The sequence below is a fragment of the Periplaneta americana genome, chromosome 3 (genome assembly GCF_040183065.1).
Source record: "Periplaneta americana isolate PAMFEO1 chromosome 3, P.americana_PAMFEO1_priV1, whole genome shotgun sequence".
In the NCBI taxonomy this organism is placed as follows: domain Eukaryota; kingdom Metazoa; phylum Arthropoda; class Insecta; order Blattodea; family Blattidae; genus Periplaneta; species Periplaneta americana.
The window spans coordinates 60,461,949-60,484,339 of record NC_091119.1 but is presented as its reverse complement, the minus strand read 5'-3'; the positions used below and the strand labels follow the sequence as shown (position 1 = coordinate 60,484,339).

The 22,391-nt window shown below is 35.1% G+C and overlaps 1 protein-coding gene across 1 annotated transcript in view; it reads left to right on the top strand.

The window, feature by feature from the left end:
- The window catches only part of LOC138697025 (glutamate receptor ionotropic, delta-1-like), a 33,129-nt gene extending 16,501 nt beyond the window's left edge, over positions 1-16,628 (top strand). Inside the window, exons 3-7 of the mRNA XM_069822618.1 lie at positions 1,718-1,966; positions 5,954-6,187; positions 7,739-7,950; positions 13,444-13,631; positions 15,756-16,628. Of these exons, the coding sequence (XP_069678719.1) occupies positions 1,718-1,966; positions 5,954-6,187; positions 7,739-7,950; positions 13,444-13,631; positions 15,756-15,962 (1,090 nt within the window). The 3' untranslated portion in view covers positions 15,963-16,628. The remainder of the gene's footprint in view (positions 1-1,717; positions 1,967-5,953; positions 6,188-7,738; positions 7,951-13,443; positions 13,632-15,755) is intronic.
- Positions 16,629-22,391: the final 5,763 nt, after the last annotated feature.

The following is a 22,391-nucleotide window of genomic DNA, read 5'->3' as shown; positions in this document are numbered from 1 at the left end:
ATATAATTGAAGATTTTGCATCAATGAAATCAAAAAGAGTTGTTTGTTGATGTTGGACTGCAAGTTAGAAATAGTTACAGATGTTTAGGAATAATTTTTATGAATATAATATATTGTGTTAATGTGAAGTTTTTCTAAAAGTTTTCAATGTAATGAAAGTGTATTTTTTAGGTTCGTATCTGTGTATGGCGTTATCTTTTATTCATTTATTTTGCAAAAAAATTATTATGGTTAGAATAACTGGTAACTTGTAATTGTTATTTTCTTCAACGGGGATACGAGTACACTATTACTGCCAGGAAGTTAAAAGGAGGATAGCAATGGCAAAGGAAGCTTTTAATAGAAAAAGGAGCATCTTCTGCGGAACTCTGGAAAAAGAACTGAGGAAGAGACTAGTGAAGTGCTTTGTATGGAGTATGGCATTGTATGGGGCAGAAACATGGACATTACAAAGAAGTGAAGAGAAGCGACTAGAAGCATTAGAAATGTGGATATGGAGAAGAATGGATCGTGTGAAGTGGACAGACAGAATAAGAAATGAAGCTGCATTGGAAAGAGTGTGTGAAGAAAGAATGATACTGAAACTGATCAGGAAGAGGAAAAGAAATTGGTTGGGTCACTGGCTGAGACGAAACTGCCTATTGAAGGATGCACTGGAAGGAATGGTGAACAGGAGAAAAGTTCGGGGCAGAACAAGATATCAGATCATAGAAGACATATGGGGTGCTATTCATAGACATTTCGCAGCACGCGCTACGAGCGTACTAAGCTAGCCCCGGCTATCCACTGGTTACTTGTACAGAATTCAAATCATATCCTATCGCTAACACTGGTTTATGAATACGAAAAACGCTGATCATCCACCGGAAACCCGCGCTAAAAATGTCTATGAATATGGTCCTAAGATATGAAGAGTCCACTGCAAGAATGATGGATGTCACTTTCTTGTCGAAAATGAACCAAGACTGTCAATGCATAGCTTAAGACATATAGGACGTAGATAGAGAGTTATATGGCATTAACATGATAGTCATTGTCCAGTAATGATCGGAAAATTACAGTTAAGCTTTGAGCGCTAAGCATTTCAAACTTTCAATTGCTTCTCCTGCAAAATGTATTCCAAATGACATCCATCATTCTTGCAGTGGACTCTTCATATATGAATCATAATGAGGAAACAAAGAGGACGGCAGAAAATAGGAAAGATTGGAGAAACCTGGGTTTGCAGTGAAAGACCTGCTCTTGGGCAGAACATCGAATGAATAATAATAATAATAATAATAATAATAATAATAATAATAATAATAATAATAATATATTACATTTAAAATGTCGTTAATGTAAATTATAAACAATTTTAATAATGATCCTCCTTGACAAAATTCTGCGTACGCCACTGTGTAGACTATATCAATTTTTTAATAAATTTCAGCATTTGAGTTGACATGGGATGTCCCTTCTGCTCATTTCCTGACTACGTCCTTGGATTATCATGATACCACAGTCTAGTATATACAGTCACGAAGCTCAATACATAGTAAATATGCATCCATAGATAGTTGGTAACCACTAGGATCGCTAATATCGCCTCATTACATACAATGCGAAATAGTACCGGCACAGTCTATTGTTCCTAGCAACCTCACAACTCAAGCTTCGTGACTGTATATAGTAGACTGTGATGATACCTTGATAATGATGACGCTGGTGGCTGCAGGGCCGTGGCGGAGGACCGCGCCGAGCTGGGCTACGGGGCGATCTACCTGTGGAATTACGAGTACCACTTCGTGGATTACTCCGTGCCCTACATCCGCACGGGCATCACGTGCGTGGCGCCCCGCCCGCTGCCCCTGCCCGGGTGGCTCACGCCCATCCTGCCCTTCACACTCACGTGCTGGGCCGCAGTGGGTGCCTCAGTGATAGCTGCCGCCTTGTCCCTCTTCCTTGTCACCAAAGCAACAGACATGTTCTCCGGTAAGAGAGTTCAAACGTTACAGTACGATTATTTTATACTCCTAAGATTTACATGGTAAGGGCTATTCCATATGAAATCGATTAGTAAAAAACCTCGCATTTTTTATACTCTAATTTTTTCCCTACTTATACAAGGTGCTGAGAGGAGTGCATTTTCAAAAATATACTATCGAAAGTCAAACGGTTTTCGTATTATTGAGCGACAAATTTTGCGTATTTTATAAAAATAAGCCTCTTTCAGCGCTCAGAACTCTGGAACCATTTACTGCAGAACACTGAGCGAGAGCTTATTTTGAAGCTGACATTTGGTAGGTTATGTTAAGAAGTAATCCTTATTTTTATTGTATACAGAGAGACAGATAATCTGATTTTACTTACTTTTAGGCATTTTGGCCATTTGTAAAAATGTAAAAAAAATATTGAGAAAAAACCTTGCATTATTAAGAGGGATTCGGCATTGTTTGCTTAGTGGTACGGCAATAAGTTTCGAGGGTATTAAATAGATTATTTTCACACGCCTAGACTTGAACGGAGCAGTACCGCACGCACTGGCCGACAGCTGAAGATAAGCGAGCGTTGGGCGTCATTTTACTCCTGTGTTTATGAAAACCTGTGATAAAGCTAGCACAGCCATGACTGCTAGACGACACATCACGTGTTTGTCTTCTGGCCTTGCTTATCTCGGCTAAGCTCCCGTCTTACAGTCAGCTGATTACTTCACGCGCGTACTATAATTTTTTTTATTTGATATTTTCAATACTTTCTTATCAACATACCATCAGTAAAAAATATGTATTTATTTGTACTTTCAATGTAGAATTACTACTGTATATATTTTAAAAATATTTCTTCCTAGCCAAAGGCGTCTTAATGAGGAAAAATCTAAATTTCTCCAGTTCCATAAAAAGTAAGAAAATCTGTTTATATGTCAATATAAACTTTAATTTCTCAGCAAGAAAATAAACCATGATTTTGATCATTGGGTGAAAGGGTTTCGGAGCTACAACAGTTGAAAGTTGCTAATTTTATGAAAATACGATAAATTTAAATATTTTAAATTTAAACACAATGAAGTTCTGATGCCTCAAACTTTGCACAAAGCATTGTATCACAGTTCTCTATGTACAAAAAAAATGTATTTGTATTTAGAAATTGTAAGGTCAAGTTTCTCTATATTTCGATCGATATGAGATGGAATAGCTCGTAATCAGAAATAGGTCCCGCGCCATGACCTAAGGCATTCTGCCTAGGACTCACGTTCGAGTCCTTATGGGGAAGGAAATTTTCTCACGAAATTTCGGCCAGTTTATGGGACCGGTTCCCATCAAGCATCGTTATATACTTGGCGAGTTACGATAAATAGTGAAATCCGGTTAAGAAAGCCATCTAGAACGGATGGAGGGATCACCGTGCTAACCACATGATATCTCCAATCTGGCTGGATGATCGTCCACCTCTGCTTCGACATGCGAATATGTGGCCAACATTCGGCTGGTCGGTCTGTGCCCTTATAGGGCTGTAGCGTGACGGAATATACGTATATTATATATGTGTACAGGCGCTATGTATACTATTAATCAGAAATAGAGTACGGAAAAACTACAGGATATCTAGAACGCCTGATGAAAGTAATAAAAGTTATAAGTGCAGGAATAACATGTATTGTCTAATAATCAATTCAAGGAAATTAATTAATTAAGCAAGGAGCGAGGCAAAGCGGCCCCATATCTCCTACCTTATTTATATAGACGAGCTATTCAAAAGAATCACCTAACAGCTGGGGTATAATTTTAAATTAGGGTCAGTAGTTTTAAACACAGTCAACTCCGGATATAGTGAACCTCTGCGGACTTGCATATTTCGTTCACTATATCCGAAGTGTCTCTCTCCTAACCTTAAATGATAGAAATGAATGGAATTGTGAACAAGAAAATAAAATATTTCATTTTTGTGGAATGATTAAACTGTATACTGTTACTCACAGTTGATTTACTTAAACTACACTTCGACCCACTTCCGCTTGCGAAAGACTATGTTCAATGTCACTTTATAATATTCGCCTTATCTTCCAAAGAAAACACTATGCTCCAACATTTTTATACAGTACATTCACTGTTGGAACACTAGATCAGGTAGAAATGACAAACGCTGTTATGGTGTGACTGCGTACTCAGCGTTGGAATTTCCCGGGTCACTTAATAGAAACAGAGAGCGTTGATGGAGTTTGAAAGCCATCGAAATCTTACCTTCGTTTGTGCTGTGGACATAATGTCCGTTCCCTTTTAAAAAAAGAAGGCAATGCCATTTTCCGTTGTTTCGATGCTATCAGTCATAATGGAAATGTTTCTGGGAACAAAAGGCAAGCCTTTGACGGTAGAGGATTAGAAATAACGGAAGAGTAGTGTGCCTAAGAACCCTTCGACGGTGGAGTGAAGCAAGGTCGTCACGCGTTGCGTGGATTTACAGCATAGCTCATTGTCTTAGGAGTCACTAATCCTACCTTTGTCCTTTGACTAAAGGCGTAAGAAACTTAGAATATTGTTCTCAAGACATTCTTTAAATTTTATACAAGAAGGTCTGACTTCAAATAAGAATTTGTCAGGATACAAGGTTCGCTATAAGCGAAGCGAGGGTTCACTATAAACGGAAATATTAATGTACTTTTTAATGTATGTGGGTCGGGACCAACGATTTAGGTTCATTATAACTGAGTTCACTATATCCAGAGTTGACTGTACTGTGCTATTTGCTGACAATTAAGTAATTCTTACAGATTCTGAAGTCAATTTAAAACTGATACTTTTGATTTACAAGAAGTTCTTAAAACTACAATTGCAGTAAATCCAAAAATGATGGCTTTCAGAGGAAAACATCCAGAAAACCCAAAATAGTATTAAATAATAATATAATGGAAGAACTCCACACTTTCAATTATTTAGGCAGTGTATCTTATGAGTATGGAAATATCTAGAACAGAAATTATACAAGTACAACAAATATGTGGAACAATTCAAGTAACTTTGAAGTATAAAGCAAGGAAGAATATAATGCTAAACATTTTCTACAATATTGGCGATGTTTGTACTTATGAAAATTGAATTTGACCCTTAAATTAAACACAAAAAATAGAGTAGACAGAATTGTGCTTTTAAAGATGCATAGCAAACTACATATAGGCCTACCTTGAGAGACCTTGTCCGCAATATAATAATACGTCAGGAACAACAAAAATTTAACATAAAAGAAAACTATAACACTTTCTAGAGTTAAAACGTTAAAATACTCTAGGGGCTATATTCATAGACATTCTTAGCGCGGGCTTCCGGTGGATGTTCAGCGAACTAACGTTTTTCGTATTCATAAACCAGTGTTAGCGATATGATATAATATGAATCCTGTACAAGTAATCACTCGATAACCGGGGCTAGTTTAGCACGCTCGTAGCGCGGGCTACCGAAATGTCTATGCATGTAGTTTTAATCCAGTGCAGAAGTGAACAATAAAAAGCAATTAAAAGAAAATGTTCGTGATAATGGGCAGAAGATATATGAATCCAGATAGATCAACAAAAAATATTATAAAACATGAAAGAATGCTTAGGATGCTATTAATAATATCCTTGGTATAGAAGCAAGATAAGACTGCTATGAAAATTTAAAAGCAGGAACAGGGATAGTGTGTTCATAAATTACGTGTACAACTCTGGCTGGTATCATTTGAATATCTAAAGAAGATCTTGGATAAATCGCAATATAGCGAACGCCAGTAGGGGAAGTTATCCCCGCCCACATGAAATGTGCATTCGACACAGCACTCGCCTATCACGTAGAGTGTCTAGTGAGCTAGTAGGGGAAAAGTGGAAGGGGTCGTGGGCGGAGTTTCTACGTTCGCTATATTGCGATTTGCCCAAGATCTTCTTGACAGATCGATTGAAAAGATGGTATGAAGAAGTCTGAGTTCTACTGTCATAGAATACAAGTAACATTCTGTACGCAGAGTTGGTGTCGGTAGCGGGGTCGCAGCGTTACACTTCGCTGGGGGACTGCGCGTTCAACGCCCTGGGCCTACTCGTTCTGCAGACGCCGCCCGACGAGCGCCGTTCCACACGTCTAGAAGGTCCGAACAGACACGTGCTGGTGTGGCTCACCATCATGTTCCTGCTCATCACCACCAGCTACGGCAGCGGCCTCGCCTCCATCCTCACCGTGCCAAGGTGCAGACAAATGTGTTCTCATCTTCCTTTACTTTATTTCTATGTTTCTCCCTCTCTCCCTTCCTCCATTCTTCCTTTATTTTACTTCATTCTTCTGACGTTTAACCTATCATTATTTTCTCCTTGTCTGCTCTTCTTTTAGTCTTCTTCACTTCTCTTCTCCTTTGAATGAATGAATGGAATTTATGTACGAATTCCAAATGGCACACATAGCCAGATTTTTCGGCATTAATAAATTTGTTCTGATGTACATAACCACTTTGCTATTTTAACAGTAATCTCACTAGAGGTTTTGATTTATCTAGAGAAAATCAAAACTCGAGTGGGATTTAATTGACTATTACACGATTAGAACAAAGTATATAAAGATTAGAAGTAACGAAGTACTCCAATACAATAAAATATTAATTGGCTTACGAAAATACAACTGTCTTCAAATGCATTATTGTACCATCTCAACATTACAAATATTACGCTAGCTGGCAGTAGTGTGTTATGATTAGCTCTTTTCTTGTTATAAGTTGTGCCAACTTTGGAATATTCATTGAACTCTGTGGACGGTTACTAGCCAAGAAGGCTTTGTTGATTCAGTTTCATTTTTATTAAAACAGTTGCGTTCCACTTCAATCATCCGGATCCCAGTAATCAATCTCACTTGACATGATTTTCAATAAATCTTAATATTATACAATCTGTGATACGTGATTATCCATAATATTATATAGCAGAAGCTACAACATAACCTAAATAATATAAACAAGTCTTAGAAAAGTTTTAATTAGGGATGATGAAATAAACAAGAAAAGTTTTAATCAAGGACGATGAAATAAAAAGTAAACATGAATAATTTCAAAGGAACAATTATTGAAGGTATAACTTTTAAATTTGAATGTTTTAGTGGTTGGTGGTTCAGTTGATGTTATATTGGACGTATGCGTAAAAGAAGTGGAACTCGTTGATGTACATGCTGTATTCCTCAACTTATTCAGGATTTCCGAATGGGGCTCTTCATTTATTTGTAAATATGGTTTCAGGGAAGGTGCATAGTTATGACCAATAATCTTTATTAATTCTTGTTCTTGAATGCCAATGCGAGTCATATTTAAAACTGCTGTACATCGAATGAAGTGGTTTGTAATTTTCTGTTTTTTGACGTCCAGACCAGTGCAGTTTGAAATGTTAGCAAACAAAGAAACAAATGCTACGGTAGTGATAAAAAATGCTTGGAAAGCGATAAAATTGTACGACAAGCAGCCATGATTGGTTGAAAGACGTCCTTTCGTACCGTTTTAATGGTCAAAAGTAGTATGACGTAGTAATAGTGTAATAGTCATTTAAAAACCGTGCAACTCCTTTGCCGCACCTTGTACAATAAGCCTCAGGCTGCGTTGCCGAAATTAGCAAAAAAAAAAAGAAAAGAAAACTCACGTTTCATATTAAATGCGTCGCAGAATTGTCAGTCACATCTTACCACAAGCTTTTATTCGTGCTTCATCTGAACTTATCACCACTGCAATATAAAGTAAAATATGAACATGGTAAATGTCACAGGTTTGGACATCCGATAGAGACAGTGCCCGACCTGGCAGCCAGCAACATCCCGTGGGCCGCAACGCACCCAGCTTGGATGTTCTCTCTCCGTGAGGGCCGCGACCCACTGACGCTCCACATAACTTCACAATTCCGCGTCATGAAGAGCGAGGATATGGAGAGGCACTCCTTCATGGGGGACACTGCTTTCTCCATCGAGCGACTACCGGCCGGCAAGTTTTAGTTTCAGCCTCACTTCACTGTAATTCTGTCTTTTATACTAGAATGTCTAATGTCTAACAGATGCCTTAGTCACATGCTCCAATCTGAGTCATTCCTAAGTACCTGCATTACTTATTATTAGGAACCGGCACAATATGAAGACAATGTTGCAAAAAAACATGGTAACATGAACTATACAGGGTGTCAAAAAAGTATCCAATATTTTAGGAGGTGGTAGTATACATCAAAACAAGAAAAAATGTCTAATAAACATGGGTCCTACAACACATACTTTCTGAGAGTTGAACACTTCTTCATAGGAGGTGCTAAATGTGACATCCCTTTATGGCAATGCATTCCTCTGCCTTACAATACAGCAGACTACCAGATAATCATACCGTAATTGATGGAATACTGATGCGTCGCAAGGAATACTGAAAGCAAAAGTTTCGTTGCGGATATGAGCAGGGTTTAGCAGAGATGGTGTTGTGAATTTTCGTAATTAGCATGTATGGGCTGATGAAAATCCCCATGCAGTTGAAGAAATAAGGTATCAGCACCGATTCTCAATCAACGTTTGGGCAGGCGTTCTTGGTGATAGATTAAGAGCCATAGTGCTACCACAGAGATTAACTGGGGATCGTTATCAGGACTTTCCTTGCTGGCGTATGTGCCATGTCAGCAAAGACTACAGATGTGGTTCATGCACGATGACACACCAGCACATTTTCTCCGTAATGTGTGTGAACACCTGACGCTGACATTTCAGGACCGTTGGATTGATCGGGAAGGTCCCACACCTTGGCCTGTTCGTTCCCCAAACCTAAATCCTCTAGACTTTTGGTTATCAAGAACAACCAGGTCAATTTCAAAGACTGCGTGATTCCTTATGCCGAAGGGCAGAGGAATCCATTGTCACGAATAGACGTCACATTGAACACTTCCTATGAACAAGTGTTCAGATCTCAGAAAGTATGTGTTGTAGGACCCATGTTTATTAGACAATTTTGTCTTGTTTTGATGCATACTATCACCTCCTAAAATATTGGATACTTTTTAACACCCTGTATAGGTCATTCGTACGCATCAAAATGTCGTTCATAAAGACAAAGTCTGTCATCCATTTCGTCCTCCTCTGTGGAGTAATGATTAGCACGTCTAATCGTGAAACGAGTTCGGGTTCGGGTTCAAGTCCTTGTTGAGGTAAGTTACGTGGTTCAGATTTTTTTCGAAGTTTTCCCTCAACCAATCGAAGCAGAATTGCTGAGTTACTTTCGGTGTTGGACCTCGGATTCATTTCGCCATCATAATTACATTTCCCCCTCATTCATCATCATCATCATCATCATCATCTCCGTTTCTTTCGTTTCCGGGCTTGCTCCAATGTTGAGTCGGCTGCGGACCGCGCCGAACTTTGACCTTGTGGATATGTATGTGATCATTCGTTGTTGGTGGTAGCGCTTTGCACCGTGGGCTCTCACTGGGTTCATGGTAACTCGTGAGACCGGGGTTGAGGGACCGCGGTGAGGCCTACGTGGAAAGATAAAAGGATCATGTAGGCCAGTGCTTCACAGAGTGCACTGCACCGCGCAGTGCACTTCGCGCGTGCATTAACAAAACAAAACTGAGGGGCTGTCAGTGCAAACTGTATACGTGACGGCGAAATAAATAAATGTAAGTTACATATTTATGTAAAATTTTTGTTTTTATTAAGTAATATTTAACAGTAAGTGTATTGAGCTAAGTTGAATGTTTTTTTTATTGACAGAAACATAACACTTAACATAAAACGTAGCCTATTGATGTTTCTTTCGTTGTTTTTGCGACTATTACACTTTTACTACGTCACACTACTTTTGACCAGTAAAACGGTACGAAAGGACTCTTTCGACCAATCATGGCTGGTTATCGCACAATTTTATCGCGTCCCTAGCATTTGTTTAATTTTATAGCATCCCTAGCATTTGTTTATTTTTATCATTACCCTATCATTTGTTTTTTGTTTGCCAACATTTCAAACTGCATTTGTCTAGACATCAAAAAACATAAAATTACAAACCATTCCAGTCGATGCACAACACTTTCAAATATGACTCGCATTGGCATTCAAGAACAAGATTTAATAAAGATCACTGGTCATAGCTATGCATCTTCCCTGAAACCCTATTTACAAATAAATGAAGAGCACCATTCAGAAATCCTGAATAAGTTGAGGGATACACCATGTACATCAACGAGTTCACTTCTTTTAGGCACACATCCAATGTAACATCAACTGAACCATCAACCACTAAAACATTCAAACTTGAAAATTGTACTTTCAATAAGTGTTTATTTTAAAATTATTCATGTTTATTTTTATTTCATTATCGTTAATTAAAACTTTTCTTGTTTATTTCATCATCCCTAATTAAAACTTTTCTAACACTTGTTTATATTATTTAGGTTATGTTTGTTATAGCTTCTGCTATATGATATTATGGATAGTCAAGTATCAGAGATTGTTTAATACTAAGATTTATTGAAAATCATCTGTCCAGTGACGTTGATTACTGGGATCCGGATGATTGAAGTGGAATGCAAATGTTTTAATAAAAATGAAACTGAATCAACAAAGCTTTCTTGACTAGTAACCGTCCACAGAGTTCAATGAAGATTCCATAGTTGGCACAACTGACAACAAGGAAACAGCTAACCATAAAACACTACTGCCATCTAGAGTAATGTTGAGATGAAGATACATTTGAAGACAGTTGTACTTTCGTAAGTCAATTAATATTTTATTGTATTGGAGTACTTTGTTACTTCTAATCTTTATATACTTTTTTCTAATCGTGTAATAGTCAACTAAATCCCACTCGAGTTTTGATTTTCTCTAGATAAATCAAAACCTCTAGTGAGATTACTGTTGATAATATCAGTTATATCAGGAACAAAGCATGATTGACAGAAACCCTGAGAATATGGTTTAAATTAGCATCTGAAATACTCGACCGCAATTTTGTTTTTGTACACTTGAAGACAGAAAAATATCGTTCACATATACAAATTGAGTAAAACTTAAAATAAACAAGTTAAGCTCAGTTCAGTGATCGATACCACACAATTATCTTTACATGCTGTGCCAACCTAACAATTTATTTATCTAATATAGCCTAACCAAACATAACAAACGTTATTTTTTTATTTATCTAAACAACACTATTCGACTCAGGCTCCGCCGTCTAGTTCCGCCCCCTTGACTTACTGCAATACTCGCGGAAGATGTATTTGGATAACTCACAGCAGTACTCTTTACCTCGTTGCACCGTGCACTGTACTGTTGCCTTGCTATTTGCGCGCGTGCAATTTTGAGCATTTGTGAAGCCCTGATGTAGGCTATAGGGGAGTTTGGAGGTGGAGGAGGTGCGCTGCCCTAAAGTAGAGCTAATAGATACATAGCCATCCACTGCTGATGACCGCTGTCTTAGACCATGATGCTACTGCGCGGGGCTTTTCAGTCCTTTACTCCATCATAAACCATACAATTGAAGGGGTGGGAATGAGATAGTCCAAAGCCACATTTTAACGAAAATGGTTTTCTGTGTAAGTTAATTTCTTACGTAGTAAAATATTGAAAAAATTACTCAACAAATAACATAAGTATACTCCGAAGAAATTATGATAACATTGTACTCTAAACCTTTAATACGCTCTCCTGTAAAATTTTTTGTATGTGGCTTAGAACTATATCATTCTTATCTCTTCAATTGCTTAATTGCTATTCTTCCTTGGCTTATCTTGTTTTCTATATTTTTGCCACAGTCCACACCTGTGGAGTAACGGTCAGAGCGTCTGGCCGCGAAACCAGGTAGCCCGGATTCGAATCCCCGTCGGGGCAAGTTACCTGGTTGAGGTTTTTCCGGGGTTTTCCCTCAACCCAATACGAGCAAATGCTGGATAACTTTCGGTGCTGGACCCCGTGGTCATTTCACCGGCATTAGCACCTTCATCTCATTCTGACGCTAAATAACCTGAGATGTTGATACAGCATCGTAAAATAACCTAATAAATTAATCTTTGTCACATCCAGGATGGTTATCAAAAATCCAAATATCTTGTCTCCTGTAGAGAGATATTTCGATTAAAATATTGTATCTTTCCCTCTAATTAAGAAACATATCCATTTTCTGAAGTCCGATTATTGTAATATGTTACTAGTCAGCGATGTATGCAATGGAGGGAAAACGGAACTGGCCATTCTATCCCATTACCTCCTGACTTAGTTGTCTCATGAAGTCTTATTGACGGTTTTGCACGATCGTGTTTTTTGCTGTATTTACAGCTATTGTTTAAGGTCTTAAAAATTAGAATTCCCACACAGAAACTTGTTGCTAGGAAAGCCTTTCTACATAACAGTACTGAAATAGACTCATTTCCAGACTGTGTATGCTGGATGACTTAAGGAAAAGTGAAGTTGTTTCGTATCGGAGTTTATGGCATGTGCCGCGTCGTCCGTCTTTTGTGTACCTGGCGAGTACAGCAGCGTACATAACGAAGGAATCCGCAACGCGTTGAATAGTGTAGTGCTGATCCATTCATAATGTCGAAGTCAAAACGTTAAATTCGCTTAGAGATACGAAATGCTATTAAGAAGTATGAGAGTGACATTTTATGTATTAACGAAGACAATATCGTGTGTAATGTATGTAAAATTGAAATACAAACCAGAACAACTCAGGCTATAGAGAAACAGTACATCGCACAGAAAATGGATTGAAATGAAATCTGAGGAACCATTATCATCATCATCATCGTTTAGTTGTGCGGGTCTAAACGACACGTGCAACATGATGCTCAGTGCAAATATTCCTCTAAAGAAATTGAGTGATCCCCATTTTAGAGTTTTTCTTCAGAAATTCTCTCGATACAAAACCTGTTTAAGCGATAGGCGAAGACGATTCAGTTCGACAACTTACGAGAATATATCGTCGTTTACTGCAACGCTGGTAATTGCATCAATGGTGACTAGGACTGAACTTGCATGGTATGTACTACAGTACTACAGTACGTTATTTTTCTTTTCCTTCTGACTGTACGGAGATACAGTAGCATGTTGACGTCATTTTTTTACGTTTAAAACCTGTTGAGCCAATGGTCTGAATGAAAAAAAATGTAACATATGGTAGATGTGCACCTACATTCAACGATAAGTCATCCCGCATCCACTATCTACTCATTACAGTGCATTTATTGTTACTTACTTACCATTACAGTCCAGTTTTGAGAAGGCTTAGAAATAATGTTACTCAAAGTTTTAATACAAAGTATATTGTATCTGTAATTTTAAAAATATGATCATGCAAAGAATGTTGTACAATATACGTTTATGAAGTGTATTACAGAATCTCGGAAATTGAAAACTCGCTCTGCTCGTTTTTCAAACTTTTCCTCGATTTTGTAAAAAGCATTTCTCAATTTTGTATTGTAATATAGTTACTATTGCTTATGTTCTTATCACGCAGGGCACTACGCCATAGGGGACTACATCACTGAGAAGGCTGTGTCCACCAAGCTGCGCCTCATGAACCAGGACCTGTACTACGAGTACGTGCCCACTATGGTGCGCAAGGGCTCGCCCTACATCGTCAGACTCAACAAACTCATCCACCGGCTCATGGACTCGGGCCTTATGCTCAAATGGGAGGAACAGGTAATCTGCAGCGTAGAACTGTTGCGTAGACATCCATAATAAATTCTTTGTATAATGCAACATTCGAAAATTTAAGGTTATACCACAGTCTACTATATGCAGTCACGAAGCTCGAGTTTTGAGGGTGCTAGAAACAATAGACTGTGACGGTACTATTTTGCATTGCCTGTAATCAGGCGATATTAGCGATCCTAGTGGTGAGCAACTATCTAATGTCTGCATATATATTTGCAAATATATTTACTACGTATTGAGCTTCGCGACTGTATATACTAGACTGTGGTTATACTCCGGCAGTTCAGTGTAACCGTTAGTCTCGTATTGGGTGCAATTATAATTTTGGTGGAAAATATCGGAGGATGAAGGGAAATTTCACATTTTCTTCGACGTTACTGCTACGACCCCAGCCGCCAATAGAGTTATTATAAGGTGCTTACTGCACATACACGGCTTTCATTTCAAAACTTCCCAGTCTTAATAACTAATTTATTTAAATTTAATTCAATTTAAACAGAAACACGTGAATTTAGATAATGAGAGAGAAATCTGAAACCAGGTTTAATTACATTTTAGATTTCACCCCTTACCCCCAATCACCTCGATTTTGAAATTCCAAATAGCATCCCTACATTTTTATACTTAAATATACTGTACACGTCATTAATTTCTTTTCTCATCTTCTGTTTTCTAGTTAGTGCGTACAAACATATTTTATATAATACTAAAAAAAAGTGGTTCATATATACAATTATACGACTAAATTTTAATTCTAATTAAGAATAATACTCATTATTGTTCACATCCATAATGACATTCAACATTCAAACAAATCAGCATCCATTTTTTCATCCAATCAAGAATACTACTAATTATAGCTTACATCCACAATGACTTTAGCATTCAAACAAATCATCATTCCTTCATCAAATGAGACAGGAGATCAAAAACCCACTAACTCCAATTTTTGACAAAATTGAGTTATGGGCTGGATGGTGCTTTTTAGTTTGTCCCGCATGCGTGGAAGGCAAGAATACACTAATATCGACATTCTGCATTCTGGGGGCTGTTTTAAAACTCGTGGAAGTCAGAACTCCACTTACTCCACGGAATAAGAGAGTTTTTGCATTCCAAGCTCCATTTCCCGGTAGGTGGCAACACTATCGCTCAACCAGCTGAGTAAAGGGATACGATACGGTATTCAGAATGTCACAAAACTCTATAAAATCCACGTAAGTAAGACTATTATAGGCACAATATCGAGTCGATTAACTTTCAGAAACCAAATACAGATGCATCATTCCCCATTCAACTAAAGTTGACATTGAAAGAAGATAGCAAAAGGACTTGCAAAATTTAATGCAGTTTATTTCTGAGGAAAGTAGGATGTATTATCAAACTCTGTTTGCGGACAATAATAATCTAGAATCTAGATGCACAGGAAGAACATGAGAGTGAGAAAAAAAAACAGAATCTGTAACATGAATGAGACTGTGTTAACATTTAAATATTGTTTGTAGTTTTATTTGTGTATTTTGATGTGCTTTATGGTAATTTGTGATTGTCTGTCTCATATATTTGAAATTTAAAAAAAAATGTAGCAATGTTAATCTTAATAATAAACTTCCATTTTCTCGTATATTCCAATGTTTCATAGGTGAATTATGATATACTTATATTTTTTTCTTCACATGGCTTATATTTATTCACTTTTCTTAATTCATACACTGTGGAAGTCAGAAAACCACTAACTCCAGCAGTGTTTATTTCAAATTGTAGCCTAAGATAATGTAAAAATTTAGGTTTTGAAGTATTTAATTGATAAATAATGTAACTTTACACAATATTAATAGATAAATGTATAATATTTACAGTTAGTAAGAGAAATAATAATTTTTTTGGAGTTAGGGAGTTTTTGATTTCCCTGTCTCAATCTCCATAAATACCTATCCCTGATTATATCCTATTAGAGTTAGTTTTAATCATTTGTAGGAATCTTAAACATACGAGTATTTTGAAGATATCATTTTCTTCTTACTCTACATTATAACCCAAAAATTAGGACCAATACAGGCAGACATAAGAGAGATTAGAATGGTTCGTTACCGTGAACTGGTACGTGCGCAGGTAGTGAGCGCCTTCCTGCCCATGCGCGTTCAGCGGGCTGTGACGCAGAGTCGTAGAAGCTCGAGCGATGACCACGGACCCACCAAGCTGCAGTACCGCCACATCGAGGGCAGCCTGTATCTGCTGTACCTGGGGATCCTCGCCTCGATCCTCGCCTTCATTGGGGAGCTGCTGTGTCACAAGTGTCGCCCGCACACAAGCCTATAAGAGAACACAGAATATATTACATCACGACATTCACCCAGGCTTGCAAAATTGTATGAACTAAGGTAGCATCTCACTTCACTGATTAATGAACATAACTGTGTATGATCAAAGCAATAGGTAGCGCCGAATCACTGCCGAATGCAGCCCGCAACACTTCAGTGTACTGTAGTAGGTGTTCTAAACCTTTTATATGTTTCAACAAAATAAAATTAGATCTTTATACACTACATAAATGTAATGTTCGATACTATGATTATATCTCACCTTCTTTCGAGAAGTTATCATGGCTTAGGTTACATGAGAGGAGAAATCTGCACTCGCTTTCTCTCTTATATCAAATTATGCACACTTCATCCAGCTCTTATTTATTCGCCCGTTTTCATACTCTCTCTCGCTATCATAATATTAATACTCGATCACAACGTGATAACACGCTAGAAATTCCACTTCACACATCTTCTCTGTATTCCTCATCTTTCACTGTTGCTACCTCTCGTCACTGGAACTCTCTGCTTCCTGAAGTCAAGGGCTGCCGAACTTTGAAATCTTTCAAATCCGAGTTAGAAAATTATCTTACGACGAGTTGCCAAACTAACTTACTGTTATGACAAGTGTTGTATTGAATTTTCCTTACTGTGTGTACCTAAAAATATTGTATTCATTTTATGCTTTGTACTTCACTATTTTATTACTATTATTATTATTATTATTATTATTATTATTACTATTATCATTATTGTTATCAATAATTGTCTTGTTTTTTATACTTTGTATGTCTCATTTATTTTGACCTGTTTTTCACATTTTATTATGCTTTTTCCTTTCTTTCTGTATGTTATATATTATGTCTGATTTCTAGTTGTTTACATTATATTATTATTATTATCTTATTCAGTTTTATGTGTAAAATTGTAGTGTGCTTTGTAAATTTGTAGTGTTTTTTGTAACGCAGTTTTACTCCTGGTTGAGTGTTAGATGAGGCCATATGGCCTTAACTCTGCCAGGTTAAATAAACCATTATTATTATTATTATTATTATTATTATTATTATTATTATTATTAAATATTACATTTTGATTTGAAATGATTTTTCTATTGCATTTGCAACATCCTTGGCATGTTTTCCTAGCAATTTTAGCTTCGCATACTGAACTATCCCTTCATTAGGACGAACACCTAATAGCAATCACAAAACCACACAGTAAAAAAAAACTATGAAAAAGGCAATAAAAATGTTATATAGGTCTAATAGTAAGAAGGACAGGAAATAAACACCTGCGAGTGTTAACGTAGTTGTTGCAATTATTTAGAGAAATAACGAAACACATACTCACCGATACAAAGACTTATTAAACATAAAAACAATTAACTTCATCTCTATTTGTTATCTATTGTGTGCTTTTTACGTTCTTTAGATTTTTGGATACTAGTCATAAATTTATTTATGTCAATCAACTTGAAATTTATTATGTATTTCGTTGAGTATGATTTATTTTATATTTCCACGTTCCTTAGACTTTTGGACACCAATCATAAATTTATGTACGTCAATCAACTTCAATTTTATTACGCATTTCGTTGAGTTCATCACATTGTATTATTTATTTTATATTTTTACGTTCCTTAGATTTTTAGACACCAGTCATATATTTATTTACGTAAATCAATTTCAGACTTCTTACATTTTTCTTTGAGTTTATCACATTGTATTATTTATTCTATATTTTATTAGACAAAGAGACGATGACATTCATATTGTTTTTGAATAACATTATACAAAAGATATACGGATGAAATTTATAAATGAAAAGTTCCTACAAATGAATAAAGATATAGCTATAAGAAAACTTATGAATGATAATAACGTAAAGTTACAAAGACAAATAGGTCTGCATCATTTTTTTACCAAAAAAATTAGAATGGAAAAATAATTGAAATATCTAGAATTGAATGAGAAAAAAATGGATAAGAAAAAAGGTTTAGTTTTTGAATATTACTATTAATAAACAAAATAAAACATATATATATATATATATATATATATATATATACAAAAGTTTTAACTATATTAGAATAATGGAAGATATATATATGATAGCTGCACATTGCTGATTGAAACGTGAAGTACATCTTAGACAAGTGAACAAAGACTAATTGTATCAACATACTAAAATGAGTTGAGTTTTGCATAAAACTAATCGCTAGAACATCTTATATCAAGTAGTTAAGTTTAGAAATTATATTAAAAATTGTATGTTTATATGTAAAAATTATACTTTATTAATTCATTACTAAGTAGATTTCAATCAAATTACTTTTTAATTACAGGGTCAGTTCATCATACTATATTATAGTTTTTTTAACATCACTATCAACTATCATATATTTCAACTTATTACATATGTAAAAATATGCACATTTAACAAGTCTTTGTCGTATAACAGTTTTTTTATATTCACAAAATCAGGTTGCCTTGTTCATGTTTATATTACTCAATAATTATCCGTGCTACTATGCACAACATCGCCACATACTTAGTTAAATATACATAATTATTTATACAACATGTAGTGATGTCACATGTACAATTAGTTTTTTATCTTCCATCTTTAATAATGTTTTTTTTTAACTTTTTAACTACAACATGCTTTGTATTTGTTAACACATTTATGTCTGAAGAGCCTAGATTAGGCGAAAACGTTCACAATATCAATAATGTAATGTAAATTTACTACCATAATATTTTACATTAAAAATAAGTCATATGACTGAACATTATCTGTTTTTTTTATTTGTTGATACTTGACTTATTGGAACTTAAAATGAATTCTAAACAATTGTTTCAATAATAATTTAAAAAATGTTTTTTTATTCCTTTTCAAGTTTCTTTAGGATACAAAATATGCACGAAACTGTTTTTTGTAATATTGACCGAAATGAAACAATTTTAATCACCAAAAGTCAGGGTAAAATAATCAACAGTATTCTCACTAGAGGTTTCGATTTATCTAGAGAAAATCAAAACTCGAGTGAGATTTAATTGACTATTATACGATTAGACGAAATAAAGTACTCTAATACAATAAAATATTAATTGATTTACTAAAATTCTATTTCACCAAAACGTTTGAACGGAGATGCCATTTTCACTTGACTATCTATGCGGTAAAGAAATGACGATCGCAAAGTATGTTTTACAGTTCAGTAAAGAATGTTTAGTTTGAAATATTGGCAAACAAAGAAACAAATGGTAGGAAGGTAATAAAAACAGAAAAAGTATATGAAGATTAGAAGAAATAAAGTACTATAATAAAATAAAATAGATATCAATTGACTTACTAAAATTATATTTCACTAATGTTACCTTCACCAAAAAGTTTGAACAGAGCCCCGCCATTTTCAGTCGATTATCTATGCAGGGTAACAAATGACGATCGCAAAGCATGTTTTATAGTACCGGTACCGTAAAGAATTTGCAGTTTGAAATGTTGACAATGCTAGGGAAGTGATGAAAATAAACAAATGCTAGAAATGTGGTAAAATTGTAGTAAAAACAGCCATGATTGGTTGAAACACGTCCTTTCGTATTGGTCAAAAGTAGTATGACGTAGTAAAAGTGTAATAGTCAACAGTAATCTCACTAGAGGTTTTTATTTATCTAGAGAAAATCAAAACTCGAGTGGGATTTAATTGATTATTACACGATTAGAAAAAAGTATATAAAGATTAGAAGTAACGAAGTACTCCAATACAATAAAATATTAATTGACTTATGAAAATACAACTGTCTTCAAATGTATTATTGTACCATCTCAACATTACAAATATTACGCTAAATGCATGCTAGATGGCAGTAGTGAGCAATGCCTTCTCGTTGAGAAGTTCTCGATCTATTATACACGATGGCAATGTTACTAGTCAAGAAGACTTTGTTGATTCAGTTTCATTTTTATTAAAATGCAACATTCCACTTCAATTATCCGAATCCCAGTAATCAACGTCACTTGGCAGATGATTTCCAATAAATCTTAATATTAAACAATCTCTGATACGTGACTATCCATAATATCATATAGCAGAAGCTATAACATAACCTAACTAATATACACAAGTGTTAGAAAAGTTTTAATTAACGACGATGACATAAAAAATAAACATGAATAATTTTAAAAGGAATAACTATTGAATGTACAATTTTGAAATTTGAATGTGGTTGGTGGTTCAATTGATGTTATATTGGACGTGTGCGTAATAGAAGTGGAGCTCGTTGATTTAGGCCTACATGGTGTATTCAACTTATTCAGAATTTCCGAATGAATAATTTTAAAAGGAATAATTATTGAATGTACAGTTTTCAAATTTGAATGTGGTTGGTGGTTCAATTGATGTTATATTGGACGTGTGCGTAATAGAAGTGGAACTCGTTGATTTAGGCCTACATGGTGTATTCAACTTATTTAGGATTTCCGAATGGTGCTCTTCATTTATTTGTAAATCGGATTTCAGAAGATGCATAGGTATGATCAGTGATTTTTATTAATTCTTGTTGTTGAATGCCAATGCGAGTCATATTTGAAACTGCTGTGCATCGACTGGAGTGGTTTGTAATTTTATATATATATATATATATATATATATATATATATATATATATATATACATATTTTGTGACGTCCAGACCAGCGCTGCTTCAAATGTTGGCAAACAAAGAAACAAATGCTAGGGACGCGATAAAATTAAACAAATGCTAGGGACGCGATAAAATTAAACAAATGCTAGGGACGCGATAAAATTGTGCGATAAGCAGCCATGATTGGTTGAAATACGTCCTTTCGTACCGTTTTATTGGTCAAAAGTAGTATGACGTAGTAAGAGTGTAATAGTCACTATAAACTCACGCCCTTAATAACAGATCATAATTTGACGGTTAATTTTGTGCGTTGAACATAAACATTATTATAACAACAATTGGCATGAATCAGGAAATTATAATATTATTGTTTCGTTGAATGTATAATAATTATTATTACTGGACAGAACTAGAACGATAAAATGTTTAATTGAAACAGACAAAAAAAAATCTTAACTGACTGTTAAAATAAAATCATGCATAAGTTCTAAGGCAATTGTTACAAATAATAATTTTATATAAGTTAAAATATGTCGACGTTAGTATCTACACAGCACAGAGTAAGAACATAATACGTAAACAAAATGTTGTATTCTAAATGGTCTTAAAATCCTTATCATAGACTACGTCGTGTTAGTCAGGTGTTGTGGCGTGACCTGCAGTACGCAAAAAGATAGAGTAGTATTGTAATTTCGAAGCAGCATTAAGGCTAGATAATATTCGCAATGTAACAGGATATGGATTGATAATACCATTACGTTTTAACAAAGGCTAAGATAGCACAACAACGCTACCAACTCTTACAAGGACGCCAGGTCACTGCTTTAATCTGTATTTGAATCATGGGCTGCATAAACGTTCTAAGTCAATTCTTTTTTTTAAGGTTTTAAGGGACTGAAATGCATACTCTTAATGTCAATACATCAATCTGAGCAAAAATGGATATAACCCTAACATAATAGACACACTAATAAAAAAGGCAAAACAAAAACAGAACAAACCAACACAAACACCACGTGAGAATAAATTCATAACATTAACATATCACAATACCAATACTCACAAAATTGCAACTTCATTCAGAAAACTTAAATACAAGATAGCATACAAAACAAATAACACAACACAGAAATATCTAAATAATCACATTAAACATTCAAATAAATATAATTCAACTGGCGTTTACGAACTAAAATGCAATAATTAAATACTTAGAAGGTCGAAATACAACAGTGTTCATAAGTTAAGATTAAAAATAATGGAGATAATTATTACAGTTGTCTGAACACTATTTATTGATAAAATAAATAAAATAAATAAAATTGGTTAGAAACCATGTTTCGGGGACTGTGCTCCCCCATCATCAGTGGTTGTACCACGACTGCAACAAGAGAATGTAATGTATAAAGATCTTGAATATACTACAAAATTATAAAATTTATAAAATACAAAGCCTAAGACAACATCGTTAAAAAGTAAAATGATCCCATGTATTGAATTGAAATTTCATTATAAACTTAATTAAGAATGAGTTTGAAGAATAGTTATTAAATATTTTTAAATGATATCTTATGGAAGGAATATATATAATACAATTCTAATAATACAATGTATAAATCTTAAGTAATACTGATGGTGTCCCACGAATAATGTTAAAATATCAAAATATTGTAGAATATGAATGACAAGATGTGAATGTTATTAATTCCAAAATATTTGAAATTAAAAATTAACATCAATGAAGTTAAAAACTGATTTTAAAAAATTTTTTAAAAAGAAGTTTCAAAAATAGAACATAT